Source organism: Schistocerca piceifrons, chromosome 5 (assembly GCF_021461385.2).
Source record: "Schistocerca piceifrons isolate TAMUIC-IGC-003096 chromosome 5, iqSchPice1.1, whole genome shotgun sequence".
NCBI lineage: Eukaryota > Metazoa > Arthropoda > Insecta > Orthoptera > Acrididae > Schistocerca > Schistocerca piceifrons.
In genome coordinates, this window is record NC_060142.1 from 515,184,191 (window position 1) to 515,208,797 (window position 24,607).

Genomic DNA, 24,607 nt, shown 5'->3' on the forward strand with positions numbered 1-24,607 from the left:
AGAAGTTAAGTCCCATAGTGCTCAGAGCCAAGAATTTTGGATATGGCAGTCGGAAGAGAGATTGGGTGGTAAACCTTGACATCAGACGTATCCCCTTTTTCATGCAGTGGTTTAACAATGGCATACTTCAGTCTATCTGCAAAAATACCCTGCTTCAGAGAGCTATTACATATGTGGCTAAGAATCCCACTTATTTCTTGGATACAAGCTTTTATTATCCTGCTGGAAATGCCATAAATTCCACATGAGCTTTTATTCTTGAGAGAGTTTATTACCTTCCTATTTTCAGAAGAAAAGGTGGGTGGAATTTGAATTGCATCAAATGGTGTTGGTTAGGCCTCTTCTATTAACTGCCTTGCTTCTTCTAATAAACATTTACATCCTATTTTCTCTACAACATTTAAGAAATGATTATTCAAAATGTTTTCGACTTCCGGCTCGTTGTTTATCAAGTTTCCATTCGCTTTGATGGTGATGCCGTCATCCTGTACTCTTGGTTGCTCTGTCTCTCTTGTAATAATATTCCAAATTGTTTTGATTTTGTTATCAGAGGTATTAGTCTCAGACATGATGCACATGCTTCTGGACTTTTTAATAACCTTTCTTAATGTAGCACAGTAGTTTTTATAATATTTGGCTGTTTCTGGGTCATTACTCTTCCTTGTTGTTAGACACAGTTCCCTTTTGTGGTTACAATATATTTTTATTCCTTTAGTAAGCCAAGGATTTTTGCATGGATTCTTATAATTAGATTTAACTACTTTCTTGGGAAAACAGTTTTCAAATTCTCTTACAAGTGTATCATGAAATAAGTTATATTTTAAATTAGCATCAGGTTCCTTGTACACCTCATCCCAGTGTAACTGCTGAAGATTTTCTGTAACATTTCTAATTGTTGAGTCATTAATTGAACGCACAACTTTGGAGAGTAGTTTTGAATTACTGAATGGAGCTATGTCATATACTGTAACTAGCTGAGCATCATGATCAGAAAGGCCATTCTCAACATGACAAGAATTTATGGTTTTTAACCTATCTTGGTCTATAAAAGTGTTATCTATCAATGTGCTGCTGTCCTTTACTGCCCGAGTAGGAAAATTAATGACAGATGTCAAATTGAAAGAACCGAGTAAGACTTCCAGGTCATTCTTCCTATTACACGCTTTAAGTGAGTCAGCATTGAAGCCCCCACAAATAATGATTTGCTTTCCCCTATCTGATTGATAGCACAACAAGGCATCCAAGTTTCCCAGGAATAAAATAGCTTTCATCAACATCATCAGCGTTGTGGTCGTCATCATGTACATTTTCGGGTTAGACGTCTTTGCCTATTTCGATACAAGGCTATTGAAAGCTGGTCGCACCATCTTCCTCATGGTCGTCTAATCCTCCTACTTTCGAGTCCACAGTCGTTCGCAAAGGGAGCGGGGGATATTTAAAATATTTCTCGTGGTACATAATCTGAGGTCGTATAAGCTTTTTTGTTTTTAACTGGCCATTTTCTTCCAAAAAGGAGTTGTCCTTGTTCTGTAGCTCAAATTTTCAAACATAAGATATTCAAGTTTTATTTGAAGCAAAAACTTCGTACTGCATACCACCGTCACTGCCTGCAGTATGACTCGAAAACCAGTGAAGAGCATGGAATTTGATGGTAGAATCTTCTGAGTCACTAGACCGCGTCATATTCTTCTCCAAGCTTCTTCAGTGCTTGACGTTTCAAACCCTCTACTGAAATCTTCGATACTTCTTGAGAATTTCACTGGAAGGCTGAACGATGTCGAAGGATAGTGATTGTTTCAGTTATAAAAAGCTATTTTCCCGCGGTTTTTCGGTGATTTGAGTTACTCGATAGAAACCTTCAAGTTATTTTTGGTGGATCATCGTCTTTGCGTGAACACTGAAAGTGGATATTGAAAGAGAGATGGAAACCAAAACATTTTTGTTGTTGTGCCGCCTAGATTCTTTCCTGGTCAGTGTTTATGTTACTCGTTCGCAGTGCCTGAGTGTTTACTTTCTTGATGGCAGGGTAGCCACTAAGATGGAAGCCTGTAGCCATTGTCCCGATTGAAATTGCACTTACTCTTCACGAACTGTCATCCTATTATTCTTTCACATTCAGGACAGTACATTAGAGGTATTTACAAATACAAAACAAATCTACAATCAATACGTAACACTTTGTGCGTGACAGATTGATTTCGTGGCCCAGAGTTTGGCAGTCTTGATTCCTGGATCATTTTCTCAAACCATGTCATACAGCGTGCAGGTTGCAGGAAAACGCCGGGCACACCAAGATGTGTCCAGCATTTTGAAGTTCCCTCCATTCGCAAGTTGTATCTCCAGTAACGCACCACCGCCTTAAATTTTGTTTCTACCTCGACGCTCCAGTTCGCAGTCTGTTCAGTCTTCCATGTGTGGTAGCGTAGTTGGAAACCAGCAGCTGGCTGTTCCTTTAGGTTTTGTCTGCTACTTCCAGTTGCCTTGTTACGCCACAGTTCTATTCGGCGATGTAATTGCTTCAGCTGTTCAAAACAGGCTCTTTCTCAACTTCAGTCTAGGACGTGATGCCTCGCTCTAAACTTGGGATTCCTTGTATCGTTTTCCTGTTTTCTTTTCAACCTCTGTCGCTGCTCTTTGTCTGATACCCGGGGCTGCCTTGCATATCGGATGGTAGATGTTGTCGACCGAAGTTGGTCGTATGCAGTCACTAATAATGCCTATCTCTTTAAGAGCGGTGTCAACATGTCTGGTGCGTGCGGGGTTTTCCTAGTCTGGTGAAGCATTTTCTGCCGTGAAGAAACATAGAGTTAGAGAAGACTTACGTGAAACATATGGCTGAGCCCCCACTCTCCCATGTGCTGTTAGTGACGTACGTATAGTTTTATTTCGGCTGCAGTCTTTGACCTTCATTTCTCGCAATGGTCTTTGAAAATAAGTTGACGGTCGAGTTTTACTCTGAGGTATGTAGCGGTGCCCAAATATTATTGTTAATTTCCCCTCCAAGGTACTTCCAGTTTCTCCCTGACTTCTCTGATCCCCAAGTGAAACGAACAGACCTTAGTTTTGGATGGGTTAGCCTTTAGGTGATTATTGTCATAGTATTCTACTACGTCTTCAAGGGCTGCGTTCAGTTTAATTTTTACCACCTCGAGCTTTCTTCCTTAGACTGCCACTACTGAGTCGTTGGGATAAAGGAAAATCTTGTGTTTTTTCCGACAGGTTGGTCATTGGTGTAGATATTGTATAGCAACGGTGCCAGCACTCTACCTTGAGGCAAACCGTTTTCTGGATTCTCCAACAGCCCTTCTTGTTGTTCAGCGTGACAAAGAACCGCATGTTTTGTAGTAGGCCTTGGATGAAATGCTTTAATCGGTAATTCTTGGTGATCATACAAATTTTCCTTACGAGTTTGTTATGATTTACTGTGTCACATGCCGATGTTAGTTCCACGAATGCCATACCTGTAATCTTGCCTCTCTTGTATCCGTTCTGTTTACGCCGAGTTAATTTGAGGATCTGGCGACAACATGATTTTTCACGGAAGAAATCCTGCATGGCGTTTAATATGAGTCTAGTCTACATTTTCCTACACACTCTTCAAGATCGTTCTTTCCAGCGGTTTGTATAGATGACAGAGAAGAGAGACTGTTCGAAAATTTGGTGTCTGTCGGATCTTTCTGACGTTTCAGAGAGGCCACCACTTAAACTTTATGACAGATTTTGGGTACCTGCGGCTTAGAGACCCAGTTGTTAATTAGATTTAGAATCTACGTTTTACTACCCGGACCGAATCTCTTTATTTGTTCAAGTCAGGTCTTTTAGGCCTGGAGCTTGGTTATTCTTCATGCAGCGCATGCGTGCTCATCCCGATAAAGTGAGAGACAAACAATAAAGTCATTTTCGTCAGCTTTTCTGTGTAGCTTTATGCTCTCATATCGTCTTTTGGTTTTGTCATTTAGTACCAGATGATGAGTTAATTAGTGAGTCAGTTTGTTACATGTCCAATAGATCATTTGAGCGATTCTTTTATCGAAATAACGTGGAACGAGTCAGTTTACAGGGAATGTATATGTGAGCTGTTTGTTCAGAGGTTACATTTAACGTTTCAACGAAGAGTCTGGTACGGTCGTCGCTAAGATCTTTCAAGAGTTTCTATGCTCCATGATCGCTATGTTTCATGTCTAACTGTGTCGACTAGATTTCAACACTTTTCTCTTCTAGAGGCAGATATGGTAGACATCATTTATTCGCCTGCTTGATTTAGTTCTTTAAATATTACTTTTTTGGCTAGGACTAGTTGTTATTACAATATTGTATATAACCTGGTTGCGTTTTTCTTGTTGCTCTTCTACCGCTGAATTGATATTTTGTCTGAAACGTGGCCCATTAACTCCACTACCCCGGAAAAAACGCGAGACAATATTTTTTGTATTCTTATTTATTTGTGACCTTCAGACATCATCCACTAAGCCAGCCACCTGATACATGCTATGTAACATTAAAAGTCATAGCCAATCACAAACATCTCATTCATACTCAAACCCGAGAATCGCATGGATTATTTACATTGACTGTGTACATCACAATTAAATCACGATGCCTTCAACCGCTAAAAATTTGTGTACACTGGTGTGGAGAACATACATATGAAAGTAACTTTCGCATGTTCTGTCACTGCTAGGTAACACAGCTCGATGAAAGTTTTACCATGAACAGAAGAAAATGCTGCATTATAATACAGAAGGTACATGAAAGAAATGCGCAATGAGGCAGATAGGAATGAAACTTATATTCAAAGCCAGTAATCATAGTGAAGTCACCGCGATTCATGGTCGTCCCCTGACAATAGAAAAGGCAGAACATGGTTCTTAATGGGATGTGTACTGCTACAGTATAGTATAGTATAATAGGCAACTGAAAGAAAAACGCAATGAGACGGATAGAAATGAAATTTTCATTCAAAGACATTAACTACACTGGATTCACCCATTTCATGATGATCAGACATTATAAAAGATGGAACCTGGTTGTTGATGAGGACTGTGATCACCACGGACAAATGGTTCAACGCCTAGAACCGCTCGTCCACACCGGCCGGCTCACCACGGACAGCAGTGTACTCTGTGCAACTGCTGCCATGCTGCCCACAAGGTCGGCAAGGAGTTCTGTGTGGTTGGGCGTTCCATTCCTCTACCAGTGCCGTTGACAAATGTTGGATGGTCGTTTGTGCCTGTGGACTTGCTTCAAATACTTTTCGACAACTCATCCCATAAGTGCTCGGTGGAATTTATGTCGACGTAACGGGCAGGCCTGTCCATTTGCCGAATATTCTCTCGTTCCAAGAGCTCCCGCACCTGCAGAATTCCGATGCGGTCGCACATTGTCATCCATAAAAATGAAGTCAGGTCCAAATGCGCCTCTGAAAATACGCACATGGCTAAGGAGTACAGTGCCACAGTATTGTTGGTTGTATTCAAAGTTTTGGACGTTAGCACGGCCATGCAACATTAAGCCTCCATATACCATAACACCTAGACCGGCAAAATGATTTTGTTCGACAGTGTTCCTGGTACATTATGTGTTTACACCACTCGCCATATGAAGGCACGTCCGGCATGTGATGAGGCGAAGAGACATGATCTTTTGCTTGTTCGTGTATTATGGTGTGGAGAGGCATAATTCGCATATTGATCTCCAAGTCTTTGCACACGGAACAATCGTCAGACAACATGACTGTGAGACTGCACTTCTTGCCCATGCGTATCTTTTCAGGAGTGCATTCAGCCTGACTTCAATTTTATGGGTGACAATGCTCTGCCTCATCAAATAGGGCAGGTGCAGGAGCTGTTGGAACGAGACGATATTGGGCGAATGGATAAGAATGACCATTCCCCGGACTTGTATCCCATGAAGCATGCGTGGGATGCGTTGAGGAACTTATTACAGCACCTGTTCGTGCACCAACGACAGTACACAAGTTGTCAACCGCACTGGTGGAAGAATGGATCGCCCTTCCACAAAAACATTTACCAACACTGAAGCCGGCACTGGAGCATGTAGCAGAGCATGCACTGATGTCCGTGGGGATCACACACCCCATCAAGAGCCCTGTCCCGCCTTTTGTAATGTCCAGGGGGCATCATAAAACGCTGTGACTTCGGTGTAATTACTGTGTTCGAATAAACGTGTTGTTTCTGTTCATCTCATTGCGTGTTTCTTTCAGTTACCTTCTGTAATATACACACATGCTCATAAATTAAAGATAATTGCAGAATGTGGTGCCACACAACGTGGCACTACACAAAACTGGCGCTAATAGCATAGGCGCATAGGGAACGCACACGACACAGATCTGTAAATCCATGTTATTGGTGATAAGTTGAGAAACCCGTCCCGAAACATATGTGCTACAAAACACCACTGTTTCCTGCGCATGTACCCCGATATCAGTATGGGATGTGATCATCATGCACAAGTACACATGCCGCACAACGGGTTGGAATACTCTGGATCAGGTGGTATAGCCTCCCATTCTTGTACCAGTGCTTATCGGAGCTCCTGAAGTGTCGTAGCGGTTTGAAGACGTGCAACGGTACGTCGACCGAGAGCATCCCAGAGTTGCTTGATGTGGTTCAGGTATGGAGAACAGGCAGGCCACTCTATACGCCTGACATCTTCTGTTTCAAAGTACTCATCCACGATGGCAGCTCGGTGGGGCCGTGCGTTATCATCCATCAGGAGGAAGGTGGGACCCACTGCACCCCTGAAAAGGCAGACGTACTGGTGCAAAATGACGTTCCGATACACCTGACCTGTTACAGTTTCTCTGTCAAAGACATGCAGGGGTGTACGTGCACCAATCATAATCCCACCCCGTACCAGCAAACCACGACCTCCATACAGGTCCCTCTCAAGGACATTAAGGGGTTGGTATCTGCTATCTGGTTCACGCCAGATGAAAACCCAGCGAGAATCACAGTTGAGACTATATGTGGACTCATCCGTGAAGACAACCTGGGACCACTGTTCCAATGACCATGTACTGTGTACTTGACACCAGGCTTTACAGGCTCTCCTGTGAGAAGGTGTCAGTGGAATGCACCTTGCAGGTCTCCGGGCGAATAAACCATGTCTGTTCAGTCGTCTGTAGACTGTCTCTAGAGACAACTGTTCCAGTGGCTGCGGTAAGGTCCCGAGCGAGGCTACCCGCAGTACTCTGTGGCCGCCTGCGGGCACTGATGGTGAGGTATCAGTCTTCTTGTGGTGTTGTACACGTTTCCTGTCTGCTGGAATCGTTGCCATAATCTTGAGATCACACTTTGTGGCACATGGAGGGCCTGTGCTACGACCAGCTGTGTTTGACCAGCCCCCAGTCGCCCTAGTCTTCTACCCCTCATACCTCATCAATATGTGTTCTTTGAGCCATTTTCAACACTCAATCACCATTAGCACGTCTGAAAACGTCTGCTCACTTGCTCGCTGCACCATACTCTAACGTGCACCAACACACCTCTGCGTATGTGGACTGCTGCCAATGCCTCCGTGCGACGACCGCAGGTCAAATGCACCGCATGGTCATACCCCGAGGTGATTTAAACCCGCAAACCGCCCACCAGACCGTTGTTTCACCATGTATCAGCATTATCCTTAATTTTAAAAATGTGTGTGAAATCTTATGGGACTTCACTGCTGAGGTCATTAGTCTCTAAGCTTACACACTACTTAACCTAAATTATCCTAAGGACAAACACACACACACACACACACACGCCCGAGGGAGGACTCGAACCTCCGCCGGGACTAGCCGCACAGTCCATGACAGCAGCGCCTAAGACCGCTCAGCTAATCCCGCGCGGCTATACTTAATTTATGAGCATGAGTGTACGAGGTGCATTCAAGTTCTAAGGCCTCCGAATTTTTCTAATTAACTACTCACCCGAAATCGATGAAACTGGCGTTACTTCTCGACGTAATTGGCCTGCAGACGTACACATTTTTCACAACGCTGACGCCATGATTCCATGGCAGCGGCGAAGGCTTCTTTAGGAGTCTGTTTTGACCACTGGAAAATCGCTGAGGCAATAGCAGCACGGCTGGTGACTGTGTGGCCACGGAGAGTGTCTTTCATTGTTGGAAAAAGCCAAATGTCACTAGGAGCCAGGTCAGGTGAGTAGGGAGCATGAGGAATCACTTCAAAGTTGTTATCACGAAGAAACTGTTGTGTAACGTTAGCTCGATGTGCGGGTGCATTGTCTTGGTGAAACAGCACACACGCAGCCCTTCCCGGACGTTTTTGTTGCAGTGCAGGAAGGAATTTGTTCTTCAAAACATTTTCGTAGGATGCACCTGTTACCGTAGTGCCCTTTGGAACGCAATAGGTAAGGATTAAGCCCTCGCTGTCCCAGAATATGGACACCATCATTTTTTCAGCACTGGCGGTTACCCGAAATTTTTTTGGCGGCGGTGAATCTGTGTGCTTCCATTGAGCTGACTGGCGCTTTGTTTCTGGATTGAAAAATGGCATCCACGTCTCATCCATTGCCACAACCGACGAAAAGAAAGTCCCATTCATGCTGTCGTTGTGCGCCAACATTGCTTGGCAACATGCCACACGGGCAGCCATGTGGTCGTCTGTCAGCATTCGTGGCACCCACCTGGATGACACTTTTCGCATTTTCAGGTCGTCATGCAGGATTGTGTGCACAGAACCCACAGAAATGCCATCTCTGGAGGCGATCTGCTCAACAGCCATTCGGCGATCCCCCAAAACAATTCTCTCCACTTTCTCGATCATGTCGTCAGACCGGCTTGTGCGAGCCAGAGGTTGTTTCGGTTTGTTGTCACACGATGTTCTGCCTTCATTAAACTGTCGCACCCACGAACGCGCTTTCGACACATCCATAACTCCATCACCACATGTCTCCTTCAACTGTCGATGAATTTCAATTGGTTTCACACCACGCAAATTCAGAAAACAAATGATTGCACGCTGTTCAAGTGAGGAAAATGTCACCATTTTAAGTATTTAAAACAGTTCTCATTCTCGCCGCTGGCGGTAAAATTCCATCTCTGGGACGTATTGACAATGAACGCGGCCTCATTTTAAAACAATGCGCATGTTTCTATCTCTTTCCAGTCCGGAGAAAAAAAATCGGAGGCCTTAGAACTTGAATGCACCTTTACATGTATCGTTCGCAGGCTCCGCCGCCGGCCGCCATCGAGTTCCTGACGAAGATCCGCGAGGTGATGGCCATAGCGAAGCACAAGATGGTGGCGAAGCGCTTCTCGCCCAGCCTGTCGGGCATCCCCGAGGAGGAGGCGGCCTACGGCGGCGGCGGCGCCCAGCTGGCGCCTGGAGCTGCGCAGGCGCAGTCCGCCTCCGCCTGGCCGCCCCCCGGCTTCAGCCTCAAGCGCGAGAACAGCCGCCGCAGGGGTGAGTGCATATTCCACTGTGACACCGCAACCTCGACTCTTTGAGAAACAAATAAGCACTTCGGGCAGAAAATTAGTCATCTCCAGTGGACATCACGCTAGTACCGTGTAACATCGCCTATATCCTTGCTAAAGGCTTCTCCCTGCGCCGAGAAAGAGGAAGGGTGTAGGCATCCTTTAGACGAATTTCAAACTTACGCTTTGGTATGGGAGACAATTTACGCTATTTCGAGAAAGTGGTGCTTAATTGTACTCCGCAGTGTGCTTACCTGTTGGAAAGTTAATTTACAATATAGCCGTTTGACGAAAGGGGTGGCGGAGGAGAGTGGGGAACATGAAGGAGTACAAGACAGAAATACCCAGGAGAAGTATTCTTGACTTAGATCATGTCAATATTTCACCCAAAAATCTCTAGTTTGTATACATGTGTCTCACTTTTCTTTTGCATAGCTTCCTTTCACTTACTGTTTATTTAACTTCGAAACAGTCTTCACATCTCATTCATTACAATATTACATTTTCTTCTTGGATTGTAAGCTATAGTGTTTCTTTAGTTTTCCGTGGATTTTTCGCTTCCCTTCATCACTCTATTTTAATTAATTATTTATTTTTTATTATTGTGTACAATTTCGACACATATCACCTGGAATCCTATGTAGATGATATTTTCACACAGTTACAGAAGCTTATATAGAACTGTTATTAACATTCACACTACTGGCCATTTAAAATTGCTATACCAAGAAGAAATGCAGATGATAAACGGGTATTCATTGTACAAATATATTATACTACAACTGACATGTGATTACATTTTCACGCAATTTGGGTGCATAGATCCTGAGAAATCAGTACCCAGAACAACCACCTCTGGCCATAATAACGGCCTTGATACGCCTGGGCATTGAGTCAAACAGAGCTTGGATGGCGTGTACAGGTACAGCTGCCCATGCAGCTTCAACACGATACCACAGTTCATCAAGAGTAGTGACTGGTGTATTGTGACGAGCCAGTTGCTCGGCCACCATTGACTAGACGTTTTCAGTTGGTGAGAGATCTGGAGAATGTGCTGGCCAGGGCAGCAGCTGAACATTTTCCGTATCCAGAAAGGCCCGTACAGGACCTGCAACATGCAGTCGTGCCTTATCCTGCTGAAATGTAGGGTTTCGGAGGAATCGAATGAAGGGTAGAGCCACGTTTCGTAACACATCTGAAATGTAATGTCCACTGTTCCAAGTGCCATCAACGCGAACAAGAGGTGACCGAGACGCGTAACCAATGGCACACCATACCATCACGCTGGGTGATACGCCAGTATGGCGATGACGAATACACGCTTCCAATGTGCGTTCACCGTGATGTCGCCAAACACGGATGCGACCATCATGATGCTGTAAACAGAACCTGGATTCATCGGAAAAAATGACGTTTTGCCATTCGTGCTCCCAAGTTCGTCGCTGAGTACACCATCGCAGGCGCTCCTGTCTGCGATGCAGCGTCAAGGGTAACCGCAGCCATGGTCTCCGAGCTGATAGTCCATGCTGCTGCAAACGTCGTCGAACTGTTCGTGCAGATGGTTGTTGTCTTCCAAACGTCCCCATCTCAACAGCGATCGAGACGTGGCTGCACGATCCGTTACAGCCATGCGGATAAGATGCCTGTCATCTCGACTGCTAGTGATACGAGGTCGTTGGGATCCAGCACGGCGTTCCGTATTACCCTCTTGAACCCACCGATTCCATATTCTGCTAACAGACATTGAATCTCGATCAACGCGATCAGCAATGTCGTGATACGACAAACCGCAATCGCGATAGGCTACAATCCGACCTTTATCAAAGTCGGGAACGTGATTGTACGAATTTCTCCTCCTTACACGAGTCATCACACCAACGTTTCACCAGGCAACGCCGGTCAACTGCTGTTTGTGTATGAGAAATCGTTTGGAAACTTTCCTCATGTCAGCACGTTGTAGGTGTAGCCACCGGCTCCAACCTTGTGTGAATGCTCCGAAAAGCTTATCATTTGCATATCACAGCATCTTCTTCTTGTCGTTTAAATTTCGCGTCTATAGCACGTCATCTTCGTGGTGTAGCAATTTTAATGGACAGTAGTGCAACTTCGAAACAATCTTCGTATCTCATTCATTACTATATTACATTTTCTTCTTGGATAGTAAGCTATAGTGTTTCTTTAGTTTTCCGTGGATTTTTCACTTCGCTTTATCACTCTATTTCGGTTAATTACTTACTGTTTATTATTGTGTACAATTTCGACATCTGCCACCTGGAATCCTATGTATGTCATATTTTCACACACGTACAGACGGTTGTATAAAACTGTTGTTAACATTTACTTCAAGACTTGTAATTTAAAAATTTTCAGTTATTACTGAAGGAAATTGAAAATTTATAAAATATTAAATTAAAAAGGAAAATACCCAAAGGCTTCAAACCTTGATACTACACTTGTTAATCATCTATACTACCATCATAGCAGATGTCTTACCGGCAGTTCCTAATCTTAACCACCGGGGAACAACAGGGTGAAGGAAAGTATATTCTTCAGGAAGCCCATGATGTAAATTCTTCATCAATAAGGTATGCTACCTTTACTTATTTGTTTGTGGTGAGTCCCCGATTGCTGGGGACGGCATACCAAGGCTCTAGAATCCTAGTTCTACAGAATCCATAGCATCCCAAAACAATCCTGAACCCAATGCGCGTCAGCCCTGAGATGGGGACACAACTGAGCTATTGTTGTTGTCCGCAGTACCAATGTAGTTAACCAATGGAACCAACGGATTCACCAACCCAACCCGCGCAGCCAGCTCCCCCCGGAGTTCCACATAAGTCACCTACAGCCGATTATGCCGATTCTGCCATAGCTGCTACGTTGTTGGTAGCACATCAGCTGCTTTTAGTCATCCTCTGTACAGAAATTAATTTCAGTTTCGGTAAATCCTCGGTCACATTCACTGACTCACAGCATCCACTTCACCATTATCACTCACAATTTGCTGTCTCTTAGACTAGATATTTTCTTAAGTTCCCCCCCAGACAACGTATTTGCTACCTCGTTCCCTAGATGCCATTACTCGTAATTTCTAACAGTCACTTAGTGTAGCAATGCCATTTATTTTAATCAGTAAATCTTCGTAAGCTGTCCAATCCAGTACAGTCCGGTGTGGTGTACGAATGTCACCGCATGCACGCATTTCTGCCGGACGTTTCTTTTTCCTGAGTAAATATTCAGTATACGGTCTATGGCGTGTCACGCATCAAAATGGATTTGCATGCCTCACAATGATTCTCTCCGTGATGTGTGGAAATGTGTCATAAACCCGACGACCAGTTATAGAATTGTCCCTCTCTCTTTGGCCACTCTCGAGCATTGAACAATTTTAGTTCTTGTTCGTTTGTTATTTCCTGGGAAGATTCCGTTTGTGAAGGCGGTAGAGAGACCCTCTGCATCTGACAGCAGTCTCCAACGGGCACAGGGCTAGTGTTGTATCCAGAATTTACGAAGTAGCTTAACACATCACACATCTACAGAATGAATAAAATATTAACAAATTTATTTATACTATGTACAAGCGGAAATATTACTTATAAATATCCTGGAGTACTACGAGTCCTTCAGCGGTGCTGTGATAGATCAGTTTCTGAATTGTCCTTTATACAAACTGATTTAATTTCTCGCTGCTATAAGATATACTCACTGGCTAGCTGTTAAGATTAGAAGCATGTATCAGTGTGTTCTCACTGCAAGTTTTCCCAGATATGGATCATGAACTCAGAGTGCGGCTTCTTAAAAGGTTTTGATGACAAAACAACTGAATCGACTTTCTCGGTAGCTGTGCAGCTAGCGCTTTGGACCATTAAGAGAAGAGGCTCGGATTCGACACCCGGCCGTGTCGGAGATTTTCTCCGCTCGGAGGCTAGGTGTTGCGTTGTCCTTCCTTTTGTATCGTCATAACTGACAGTGCTGTTAAGATGGATGAATGCGCACGGTCCGAAAGCCAATAAACTGAAAAAAAATCAATTAAATGCAACACGGAGACGTGAGTGGAGCGTATTGCGCCCTGTGCGGTCGCGAAGACACCATCAACGCTGCAGCTGGTACGAGTAACATTGCCTCCACAGGTGTGGCTCGGCAGTACTCCCTTCTGTGTTCGCTGTTAAGATCGACTGTTATCGACTGTATCGCAGTTTGTGTGCCCAGATGCCGGCGGAAAATCCTACGACACCAGGATGCCAACCTGCCACATCCATCTGAAGCCATCATTGAGGATCCATTCCGTAGAGCAACAGACTTCGGGAATGCCGATTGCTACATTTCACTCGCAGTTCCACATGTACGCTGAGGTGACAAAAAGCATGGCATATCTCCTAATATCGTCTCGTACCTCCTTTTGCCCGTCGTACTGCAGTAAGTCGACTTGGCATGGACTCAACAAGTGACTGAAATCACCCTGCAGAAATATTGAGCCTTGCTGCCACTCTAGCAGTCTCTAATTGCGAAAGTATAGCCGGTGCAACATTTTATGCCCGAACTGACTTCTCGATAACGTCCCAGAAATATTCGACCATTTCAGGTGATCTGGGTGTCTAAATAATTCGCTTGAATTGTCCAGAATGTTCTTCAAATTAGTCGCGAAAGATTGTGGCCCGGTGAAACGGCACATTGTCATCCATAAAAATTCCAGCATCATTTAGAACAAAGTCCGTGAATGGCTGCAAATGATCTCACACTCCCAATCAACGATCGGCTTATTTCGACCACAGGACCCAGTTCATACCATGTAAACACAGCCCACACCATTATGGAGCGATTAACAGCTTACACAGTGCCTTGTTGAAAACTTTTGTCCATGTTTTCGGAAGGTCTGGGCCACACTCGAACACTACCATCTACTCATACCAACTGGCATCGGAACTTTTCTGATGGGGCCATAGTTTTCCAGTCATCCAGGGTCCAACCGATACGGTCACAGCCCCAAGAGAGGTGCTGCAGCGATTTTGTGCTGTTAGCAATGGTTGCTTCTATAACACGTTAACGCCAAATTTCGACGCACTGCCCTAACTGATATGTTCATCGTACGTCCCAAGTTGATTTCTGCGAATATTTCGCGCATTGTTGCTTGTCTGTTAGCACCGTCAACTGTACGCAAATGCAGCTGCTCTCGGTCTTTAAGTGAAGGTGTAGGCCACTGCGTTAGCGAGAGGTAAAGCCTGAAATCTGGTATTCACTCAACACTGTGGATCTCGGAGTATTGAATTTTCTAAAGATTTCTGCAATGGGATGTCCACACGTCTAGCTCTAACTACGAAGGTCGTTTCGAAAGTAATACCTCCTATTTTTATTCATGGAAACTACAAGAGATACATATATCACAACAGCACAGCTATATAGAGCAATATTTCAGCTACAGAATTTCATTTTTCCACATTTTCACCACTGTTCTTTATGCACTTTTGCCAATAACGAACCAGAGACTGCATGCCACGCTTGTAAAATAGGAACCAGTTGAGGCTAACCACTTCCTTGCAGCTTTGACAACAGCAAGTGGGTCTTTAAAATGTTCGCCACGTAGTCCATATTTCAGAGGCCCAAAGAACCACACCCAGGCTATTCCAGAAGAGCATGCACATCACTTTGCCTGCAGGCGGCTGTGTCTTGGACTTCGTTGACGGAGAGTTCGCATGTCACCTTTCCATGGACTGTCTTTTGGATTCCGACTCGTAGTGGTGAGACTACGTCCCATCTCCGATGACGATGCTGTTCAGAAAATTATCACCCTCAGCTTCATTTTGGTCCAGTAGGTCGATGAGTATAAACGGGACCCGTCTCGCACAGATTTTGCGATAACCGACATCTTCTAACATTGTTTGCAAGACATTGACAGCCGACATTCAGCTTTGCACACAATTATCTGGTCGTTATCCGCCGATCAGCACGGATGAGTTGCTCAAGACGCTCTTCATTGCGAGGGATGACAGCTGTGCAGGGTCTACCGTGCCATGGCTTGTCATGCACATCCTTTTCACAATCCTGAAAATATCGTACCCATCGACTCGCTTTGCTCACATCCGTTGCATCGTCTCCATAGACCTTAAGCAAGCGGCGACGGATTTCAATCGGTGAAATTTCTTCAACAGTGAGGAGTTCAGTCATAAATCGCAGTTTTATACGCGAATCCATATCAGACTCTATTTTGGAACACTCCGCTGCTGGCGCCAACTACAACAAACAACGGAACCAGTTGAAAATGAAAGAGGAAAGTGCAAGCATTAGCAATACACCAACGACATCCAAAGTCAACACAAAGAAATAGGAGGCATTATTTTCGGAACGACCCTCGTACCGTTCCATGTTCAAAGTCTGTTAATTTCCGTCCTGCCCCCAAAACCACGTCGGAAATCGTTTCACATGAACCAAGTGGGTATAAGTGACAGTCCCGTCAATGAACTGCCCATTTATACCTTGTGTATGCGACACTTCCGCCATCTGCATATGTGCATATCGCTGTCCCACGATTTTCTTACCTCACTGTGTTATGGGATTAGTATGAGGGGATTCGTCCGACCAGTAGACGTGCGTTAGGATGCCGGAATCTTCTCAAACCAGGAATGTACGCGGTTGTTCTCATCTTCGTAGATGGGTGTACCGATAGTATACTCTTCATGAAACTGTAGAAGAAAGAAGTACATCTTGTCATTTGCAAATACCGAAATAAAGGCTGAACCGGAAAGAATTTTACTTGCAAGAAGTAAAAGAGTGCTTGCCTGTAGAAACACACAACTTGGCGCCTCTGGTAATAGTTTACCAATCTCACAAATATCAAAGTTAACACAAGCTTTGGATAATCAGATTGAAACCCAGTTCTAAGCAAAGAAGGGAAAGCAGAAAGGTGGAAGAAGTACATAGAGTGTCTATACAAGGGCGATGTACTTCAGGGCAATATTATGGAAATGGAAGAGGATGTAGATGAAGATGAAATTGGAGATATGATACTGCGTAAAGAGTTTGACAGAGCACTGAAAGACCTAAGTCGTAACAAGGCGCCGGGAGTACACAACATTCCATTAGAACTATTGACAGCCTTGGGAGAGCCAGTCCTGACAAACCGCTACCATCTGTTGAGAAAAATGTATGAGACAGGCGAAACACCCTCAGACTTCAAGAAGAATATAATAATTCCAGTTCCAAAGAAAGCAGGTGTTGACAGATGTGAAAATTACCGAACTATCAGTTTAATAAGTCACGGCTGCAAAATACTAACGCGAATTATTTACTGACGAATGGAAAAACTGGTAGAAGCTGACCTCGGGGAAGATCTGTTTTGATTCTGTAGAAATATTGGAACACGTGAGGCAATACTGACCCTACGACTTATCTTAGAAACTAAATTAAGAAAAGGCAAACCTACGTTTATAGCATTTGTAGACTTAGAGAAAGCTTTTGACAATGTTGACTGGAATACTCTCTTTCAAATTCTAAAGGTGGCAGGGGTAAAATACAGGGAGCGAAAGGCTATTTACAATTTGTACAGAAACCAGATGGCAGTTGTAACAGTCGAAGGGCACGAAAGAGAAGCAGTGGTTGGGAAGGTTGTGAGACAGGGTTGTAGCCTCTCCCCAATGTTATTCAATCTGTATACTGAGCAAGCGGTAAAGGAAATAAAAGAAAAGTTCGGAGTAGGTATTAAAACACATGGAGAAGAAATAAAGACTTTGAGGTTCGCCGATGACATTGTAATTCTGTCAGAGACAGCGAAGGACTTGGAAGAGAAGTTGAACGGAATGGACAGTGTCTTGAAAGGGGGTTATAAGATGAACATCAACAAAAGCAAAACGAGGATAATGGAATGTAGTCGAATTAATTCGGGTGATGCTGGGGTAATTAGATTAGGAAATGAGACACTTAAAGTAATAAAGGAGTTTTGTTATTTGGGGAGCAAAATAACTGATGATGCTCGAAGTAGGGAGGATATAAAATGTAGACTGACAATGGCAAGGAAAGCGTTTCTGAAGAAGAGAAATTTGTTAACATCGAGTATAGATTTAAGTGTCAGGAAGACGTTTCTGAAAGTATTTGTGTGGAGTGTAGCCATGTATGGAAGTGAAACATGAACGATAAATAGTTTGGACAAGAAAAGAATAGAAGCTTTCGAAATGTGGTGCTACAAAAGAATGGTGAAGATTAGATGGGTAGATCACACAACTAATGAGGAGGTATTGAATAGAATTGGGGAGAAGAGGAGTTTGCGGCACAACTTGAATACAAGATGGGATCGCTTGGTAGGACATGTTCTAAGGCATCAAGGAATCATCACTTTAGTATTGGAGGGCAGCGTGGAGGGTAAAAATCGTAGAGGGAGACCAAGAGATGAATACACTAAGCAGATTCAGAAGGACGTAGGCTGCAGTACGTACTGGGAGATGCACAGAACGGAGTAGCATGGAGAGCTGCATCAAACCAGTCTCAGAACTGAAGACCACAACCAATCAATTTAATATGAGGTGTTGTCTGGTGTTACTTTAGCCATACAATCAAATCCTAACAAACCAGTCTAGGTTTAAGGGCTTGATCAAATAAGATTTTGACGAAAAGCACTGAGGCCGAGATTCCTCTGCAAATGGCCGCTAAATAATCCTACATATATGAGAATCCAACACTGTCTTTCTACAGCTTTCAGCCCACCAATGGAAACCTAAAGAAATGCCAAAAGAGAGATCGAAACGTTCGCCACTGATAGAGTTTAAAGAGGAATATGTAGCGGAGTAACGACAGAGACGATTTGACCGCCAATGACTAGGGCTATGATAGTCTATAGACTTACCCCGTCAGCCCAAAAAAGGGACTGAATTAATCACAAGTAGAAAAAAGTTAGATGGTTTAAGATGGTTGTTTTGATGCTGAAGGTGTTCTAACTAGTAACCACTCTCCTCCACTTGAGTAAAATGCACAGAGTGTTTATACATGTGAAACTGTCAGAAAAGCTCTCCTTTGTGGCTGTTCAGTTAGCGCACCATGTTCGTTGGAGTATTGGTTATGTCGTCAAAGCGTTAACCCTTTATGGAAATATCTTTAGGTTATCGCTTTTAGTATGTTCGTATTGATAACACCATGTCTCGTCACCGGTGACATTTTTTCCAGAAAAGAGTTGTCCGCCTTTTGCATTTCAACCAAATCTCGTCAGGCGTCCACGCATCGGTGTTCTTGTTCGGGAGTCAAAAGTGTACAAGACATACTTTTCTCTTTTACAAAACACTCTGGAGAATGTCTTGATCAATTGATTTAGATATGTTGCTCCACTGTGATTTGAGACAGGACAACGTACACAGTGCTGCCGCACGCCCATTGCTTAACATTTCCTGGTCGCAGCTGGCTGGTCTAATACACGTCTATTGATTACAGTTCAAGCTACCAACACAGTTACTGCGCTGGTGTCGCTTGTACGCCAGCAGTGAAATCATTTCGGAACATTCTGCACGAACAGTACATAGAAGCATGAATTTTATTGATATATTTTTCTCTACAGATGTCCCAAACAGAGTGTTAGATTTGTTTGTTCTAAACATGACGCCCGTGAGCATATTAAAATGTGCACTGAGGCGACAAAAGTCATGGGATAGCGATTTGCACGTATATAGACAGCGGTAGTATCGCATACATAAGATATAAAACGGCACTGCATTGGCGGAGCTGTTATTCATGCTCAGATGATTCTTGTGAAAAAATTTCCGAACTCATTACGGCAGCAAGATGGGAATTATCAGACTTTTAACGCGGAATCGTATCCGGAGCTAGACGCATGGGACATTCCATTTCGGAAATCGTTCAATATTCCGAGATCAACAGTGTCAAGAAGGTGCCGAGAGCACCAAGTTTCAAGCATTACCTCTCACGACGGTCAACGCGGTGGCTGAGGGTCTTCACTTAACGACCGAGAGCAGCGGCGTTTGCGCGGAATTGTCAGTGCTAACAGACAAGCAACACTGTGTGGGATAACCACAGAATCAATGTGGGACGTACGACCAACATATTCGTTAGGGCACTGCGGTGAAGTCTGGCGTTAATGGGCTTTGCCAGCAAAAAAATGGCTCTGAGCACTATGGGACTTAACTTCTGAGGTCATCAGTCCCCTAGGACTTAGAACTACTTAAACCTAACTAACCTAAGGACATCACACAAATCCATGCCCGAGGCAGGATTCGAACCTGCGACCGTAGCGGTCGCGTGGCTCCAGACTGTAGCGCCTAGAACCGCTCGGTCACTCCGGCCGGCCTTTGCCAGCAGACGATCGACTCCTGTGCCTTTGTCAGTAGAACATCATCACCTGCAACGCCTCTTATGGGCTGGTGATCATATAGGTTGGGTCCTAGATGACCGGAAAACTGTCACCTGGTCAGATGACTCCAAGATTCAGTTGGTAAGAGCTGATGGTAGGGTTCGACTGTGGCGCAGACCCCACGAAGCCATGGGCACAAGTCTTCAACAAGGCACTGTGCAAGCTGATGGTGCCTCCATAACGGTATCGGCTGTTTACGTGGGATGGACTGGTTCCTCTGGTCCAACTGAACCGATTGTAGATTGGGAAGGGTTATGTTCTGCTACTTGGAGACCATTTGCAGCCCTCTGTGTAGCTTGTGTCCCCCAACGATGATGGAATTTTTACGGACGGACCACAATTGTTCATGTTGGTTTGAAGAAGATTCTGGACAATTTGAGCGAATGATCTGGCCACCCAGATCGCCTGGTATGAATCCCGTCGAACATTCATGGAACCTAATCGAGAGGTCATCACGTGGACAAAATCCTGTAACATTTTCGCAATTATGGACGGCTATAGTGACTGTCTGGCTCAATATTTCTGAAGGGTACTTCCAACGACTTGTTGAGTCCATGCCACATACGCTGGGCAAAAGGAGGTCCGAGACGATATTAAAAGGTATAACATGACTTTTGTCACCTCCGTGTATAGGTCCAATACCAGTAAAAAGTTATGCATGTACCAATTTAGTTGATCGGAACGGCTATCGGTGCACACGGCGCCTTCCATCATTTCATAAGAGACAAAACTGCAAATCATCGAACTACACTATACGCTTCCAGTCAGCTACTGTCTCATTCATGTGGTGTTCGTCCTACCTAAGACGTGCTTCTCCATGGTCTGCTGTGAACAGCGACCTCATACGAGGTACCGACTCCAGACCCCCACTACGTTTTCTTCGCTTCGCAATGTTTGCTCAAAAACTGGGCCTGCATTCATTGACAGCAGCTATTCCTGTCGGGTTTGAAACCGGTTATCATCGACAAGACGCGGTACTCGTCTCGAATCTCAGTCAGTTAGGATGTTTTACGACTACTTACCTTACAATGTGTTGTATGGTTGCGAGTGGTACACTGATCACTGTAGACAAATTGGACAGCCCACATCGATAATAGGGATGGGAAAAACCAACCGGTTAAAGCCAATATCGATATTTTAGTTCTGAATAATCGGTATTTTTCGGTATTTAGATGGTCTCGGTTGTGACAGGTGTTTTCATTTTTTACTAATAACTGAGTAAAGAACGAAATACCAATTAGCCATAGCAAATTTTTCGTTTTTAAATAAACCTTTTTTAAGAAAGAGTTAATTTTTATTCGTAAAATTTGCACTGCTTTCAAGTATTGCTTTGTTATAGAAAATGGGACAAGCGATCAGCGTTATTTTAATAACAATGCCGACAGAAACGAACAACAGACACATAGTGTAAGTATTGGTACAGGATGTCTGAGACAATAATATACCTCTTACCATGTGGCGTGGCCCGTTAGATGGTACGTGCAGTGTGAAGACGTGCTCCATCTGGTCTACATGATAGTTTCTCACTGTCGTCGTTGGGTATCAGTAATACTACAGAATTGCTCCATCGCGAGTCTGGAAGTAATTTACGAAGTGTGTTATCAGTTACGTACAATGTTCCGTTTCCTTTAAAAGATTAAAAACGGAAGGAACTACTACCATCTTGTGAAATACTACAAGGATAAAACGTAAAACTTAACAGTTCATTCGCAGCTTACAATAAACATTGAAAGCAGCTGATCCTCTGCCTGTATCCACATGACATACATTTATCTGCTTATAGCCCTTGAAAGCGGACAAATTAACACGGAAAACAGAGTTCTTCAACCTCAGTGTTCACCCTTTACCACTGACAATTCATAATTCCCAAACGATGGAATTTTTCCCAATTACGATATGATTTTTGAGGAGAGTTTCAAAAAATTAAGATCAGTAGTAGAATTTTGGTGTTATTTTGTGGTGATCAAGCTCTTACCACTTTTCGAGAAAAGCAGCGAACAGTGGACATAGTAGAATACTGGTGATTTTTGTGGTGATCAACCACTTACCACTATTCGAGAAAAGTGGCGAACAGTGGGCATACTAAGTTTTCTTTTATTTGCCTATTTAATTTAATATTTTGATTCCATGTATCTTGAAACTGGGAGAGTCTAAATTTTTCAATCTTTGTTTGGTTTCTATGTTGAAGAAATTGGAATAAAAAAACATAAAATCGGTTATTTCAGAAACCGGTTATTTTGAGCGTTTCTAATAGTCGGGTTAAACTGGCGTTGAAAAAAAAAAGTTATAAAACTGTAAAGCGCTAAAAAAAAGTTATAAAACTGTAAAGCGCTAACCGCCATCCATAACTGATACACCAATAACTGGGTAACTTCACTTACGGTGTGGCCATAGATGTGAGCTTTTAAGTTTTCCAGGCGTAAGGACTACGAAATAAATTTTTGGGATTGCAGCCCGTTGATGTCGACAGCTTGCCGCGATAGTTCGGCTGACAACCATTCAGCTATGTCCAGGTTTAATGTTGTACACCAGGGACTACTAGTGCCCATTTCTAAGTTTACATTATCAATTAGCGTTGAGACGCGTGCTCAAGTGATCACTGCATGAGCGCCCTCTGTCGACTTTAGCGACGTTTTCGAATCTTGTTCCCTCTGCAGTGCGTACGCGCATGCGGAATGATGATACCGCATGGTCGTCCTTTGTCAAGTGTGGTCCCGCGAAGCTAAAATCCAGATGCCAAATTAATCAAATTAACTGTTGCTGGACGTGTTCTTAAGCGTAAGATGTTTTCTTTGCGAAGATATTTCAGAAATCGTCGTGTGCCACGCATTACCCAGTCGAAAATTTGACCTTCACTCGTTGAGCGATGATACCATAAAGCCGATTGACCTATATGTAGTAATGCACGTCATCGGTAGACGGTCATATGACCACTTGGCACCAGTTTTATACCAGCTGTAATGATACCAGTGCGCCCTTTAAATGTTAGATTAAGGTTTGGTCCCATGAGTTTACCATTACTACCCGTTTCGACACTCAAGCTCACAGATACACCCTAGTGTTATGGCGCTCAGTCCTTGTTATTCCTCTTCTGCTGCTGGCTTTCCAAGTTCAGGCTAAGGTAAGACTGTTCCGGTTCACAGTCTTACCCACTTTGCGCTAATGTTCCCGCCAAATATTACTCTGGAATCATTGTCTCTGACATATACGAGTAAGAACAATATCCCTCTACCTATATTCCAGTAACTCAATACGGGTGAAGTTTATTGAACCGGGGGAAGGGTACGGAAATGACACGACGACCTTCATCTCCTTTCGGTGGTACTAGGAGCTTTTTGGCACATGTCGGGAACAACTGAGTGGTATAAGAGCTTGCTAAACAACGAAGCTAGTAGCAGGGTGCGTTAGGCGAGTAAATAGATGCTCATTATCAGACAATGGGTTCCTCTTTCGTTTGAAACATAAAGTTGTTGACAGACTTACCGCCCATTTTCATTCCTTGTGAACATACTTTATTAGAAAATACTGCTACGGCATGGCTCAGCGCTGGACTGTTGGGCAATCAGGGCACATTGATACAGTTTTCGTCGTACTCGTTCCCCGTCCGTGGTGTGATTCAACGTCCAACGCGACTTATCAATCCTGGCGAAGTTGTTCAATTTTATAGTGTCCAATGGCGATTCGCCTGCGCCCATACTAGTCTTTCTACTGTGATGTACAATGAATCTAGGTCCATTTTTCATGGAGTTTTTAGAAGTGTTGAGCGTCTCAATAGAAGACCACGGCGGGAAAGGCTCGTTCAGGCACTACGTTTTAAGTTAAGCGCTCTGAGGCATCGCCTGGCAGGGACTCTGAACATAGCCAGAGATCGCGTATTAGCTGATTTATCTTCGTCGGCTGCGGTTGTCATGCAGGAGCGTCGTTTGTTCTGTGCAAATTGTACTACACGACTCCAGCATCAAATGAAGTTAATCACTAAAACCCCACCTGAAAGTACCGGTACCTTACATTTGTTGCACTAATGGAACACGTTAAAGCTTCTCTCAGCTCCATTGTCCACATCAAATTGGCGTGAATACCATCTTCAATGTTTGTTGGTACGTGTTGACCGTATCTTTGAATTATTTTACTTTAACTTTGTGGCCGAGTGCCCTTCCTAACACTGGGAAATCGTATGTGCTGTCTGCTTGTGTGGGTCGTGCAAACTTTGTTCTGTGGGTTACTTTGTTTTAACTGGATGTGCATCGTATTTTTGGGACCAGGCTAAACGGACTGGAAAAAAAAAACACTCGTGAAAATATGTGTACCAGACCAGCGGTCGTCAAGGTGCCGCCTAATTCGATTCGTGCCGTGCGGGATTAGCCGAGCGGTCTAGGGCGCTGCAGTCATGGACTGCGTGGCTGGTCCCGGCGAAGGTTCGAGTCCTCCCTCGGGCATAGGTGTGTGTGTTTGTCCTTAGGATAATTTAGGTTAAGTAGTGTATAAGCTTAGGGACTGATGACCTTAGCAGTTAAGTCCCATAAGATTTCACACACATTTGAACATAATTAGATTCTTGTCTTGATCACCTCTGTCTCGCTGGTTAGTACGCCGAAAATTAAGCTATACGAGTAGGTTATCCTCAGTCACTCTGAAATTATACAACTTTAAACATAACTGTGTGCAGCAACCGTGAAAATATTTTTTGTAGTAAAGACATCCCACTGGTTGCATCGATTTTATAGTCGAATTGACCATGGTTTCGACTCCTAAACTAAGGTAGTATTCATCAGAATTTATATTACCTAAATAAGGGGGATGCAAAGTTAGTCATTAATA

At 43.8% G+C, this 24,607-nt stretch overlaps 1 protein-coding gene across 1 annotated transcript in view; it reads left to right on the forward strand.

Moving 5' to 3' along the window:
* The window catches only part of LOC124799116, a 217,736-nt gene that overhangs the window by 189,805 nt on the left and 3,324 nt on the right, over positions 1–24,607 (forward strand). The window contains exon 9 of the mRNA XM_047262654.1: positions 9,199–9,433. Coding sequence (XP_047118610.1) covers positions 9,199–9,433 — 235 coding nt within the window. The remainder of the gene's footprint in view (positions 1–9,198; positions 9,434–24,607) is intronic.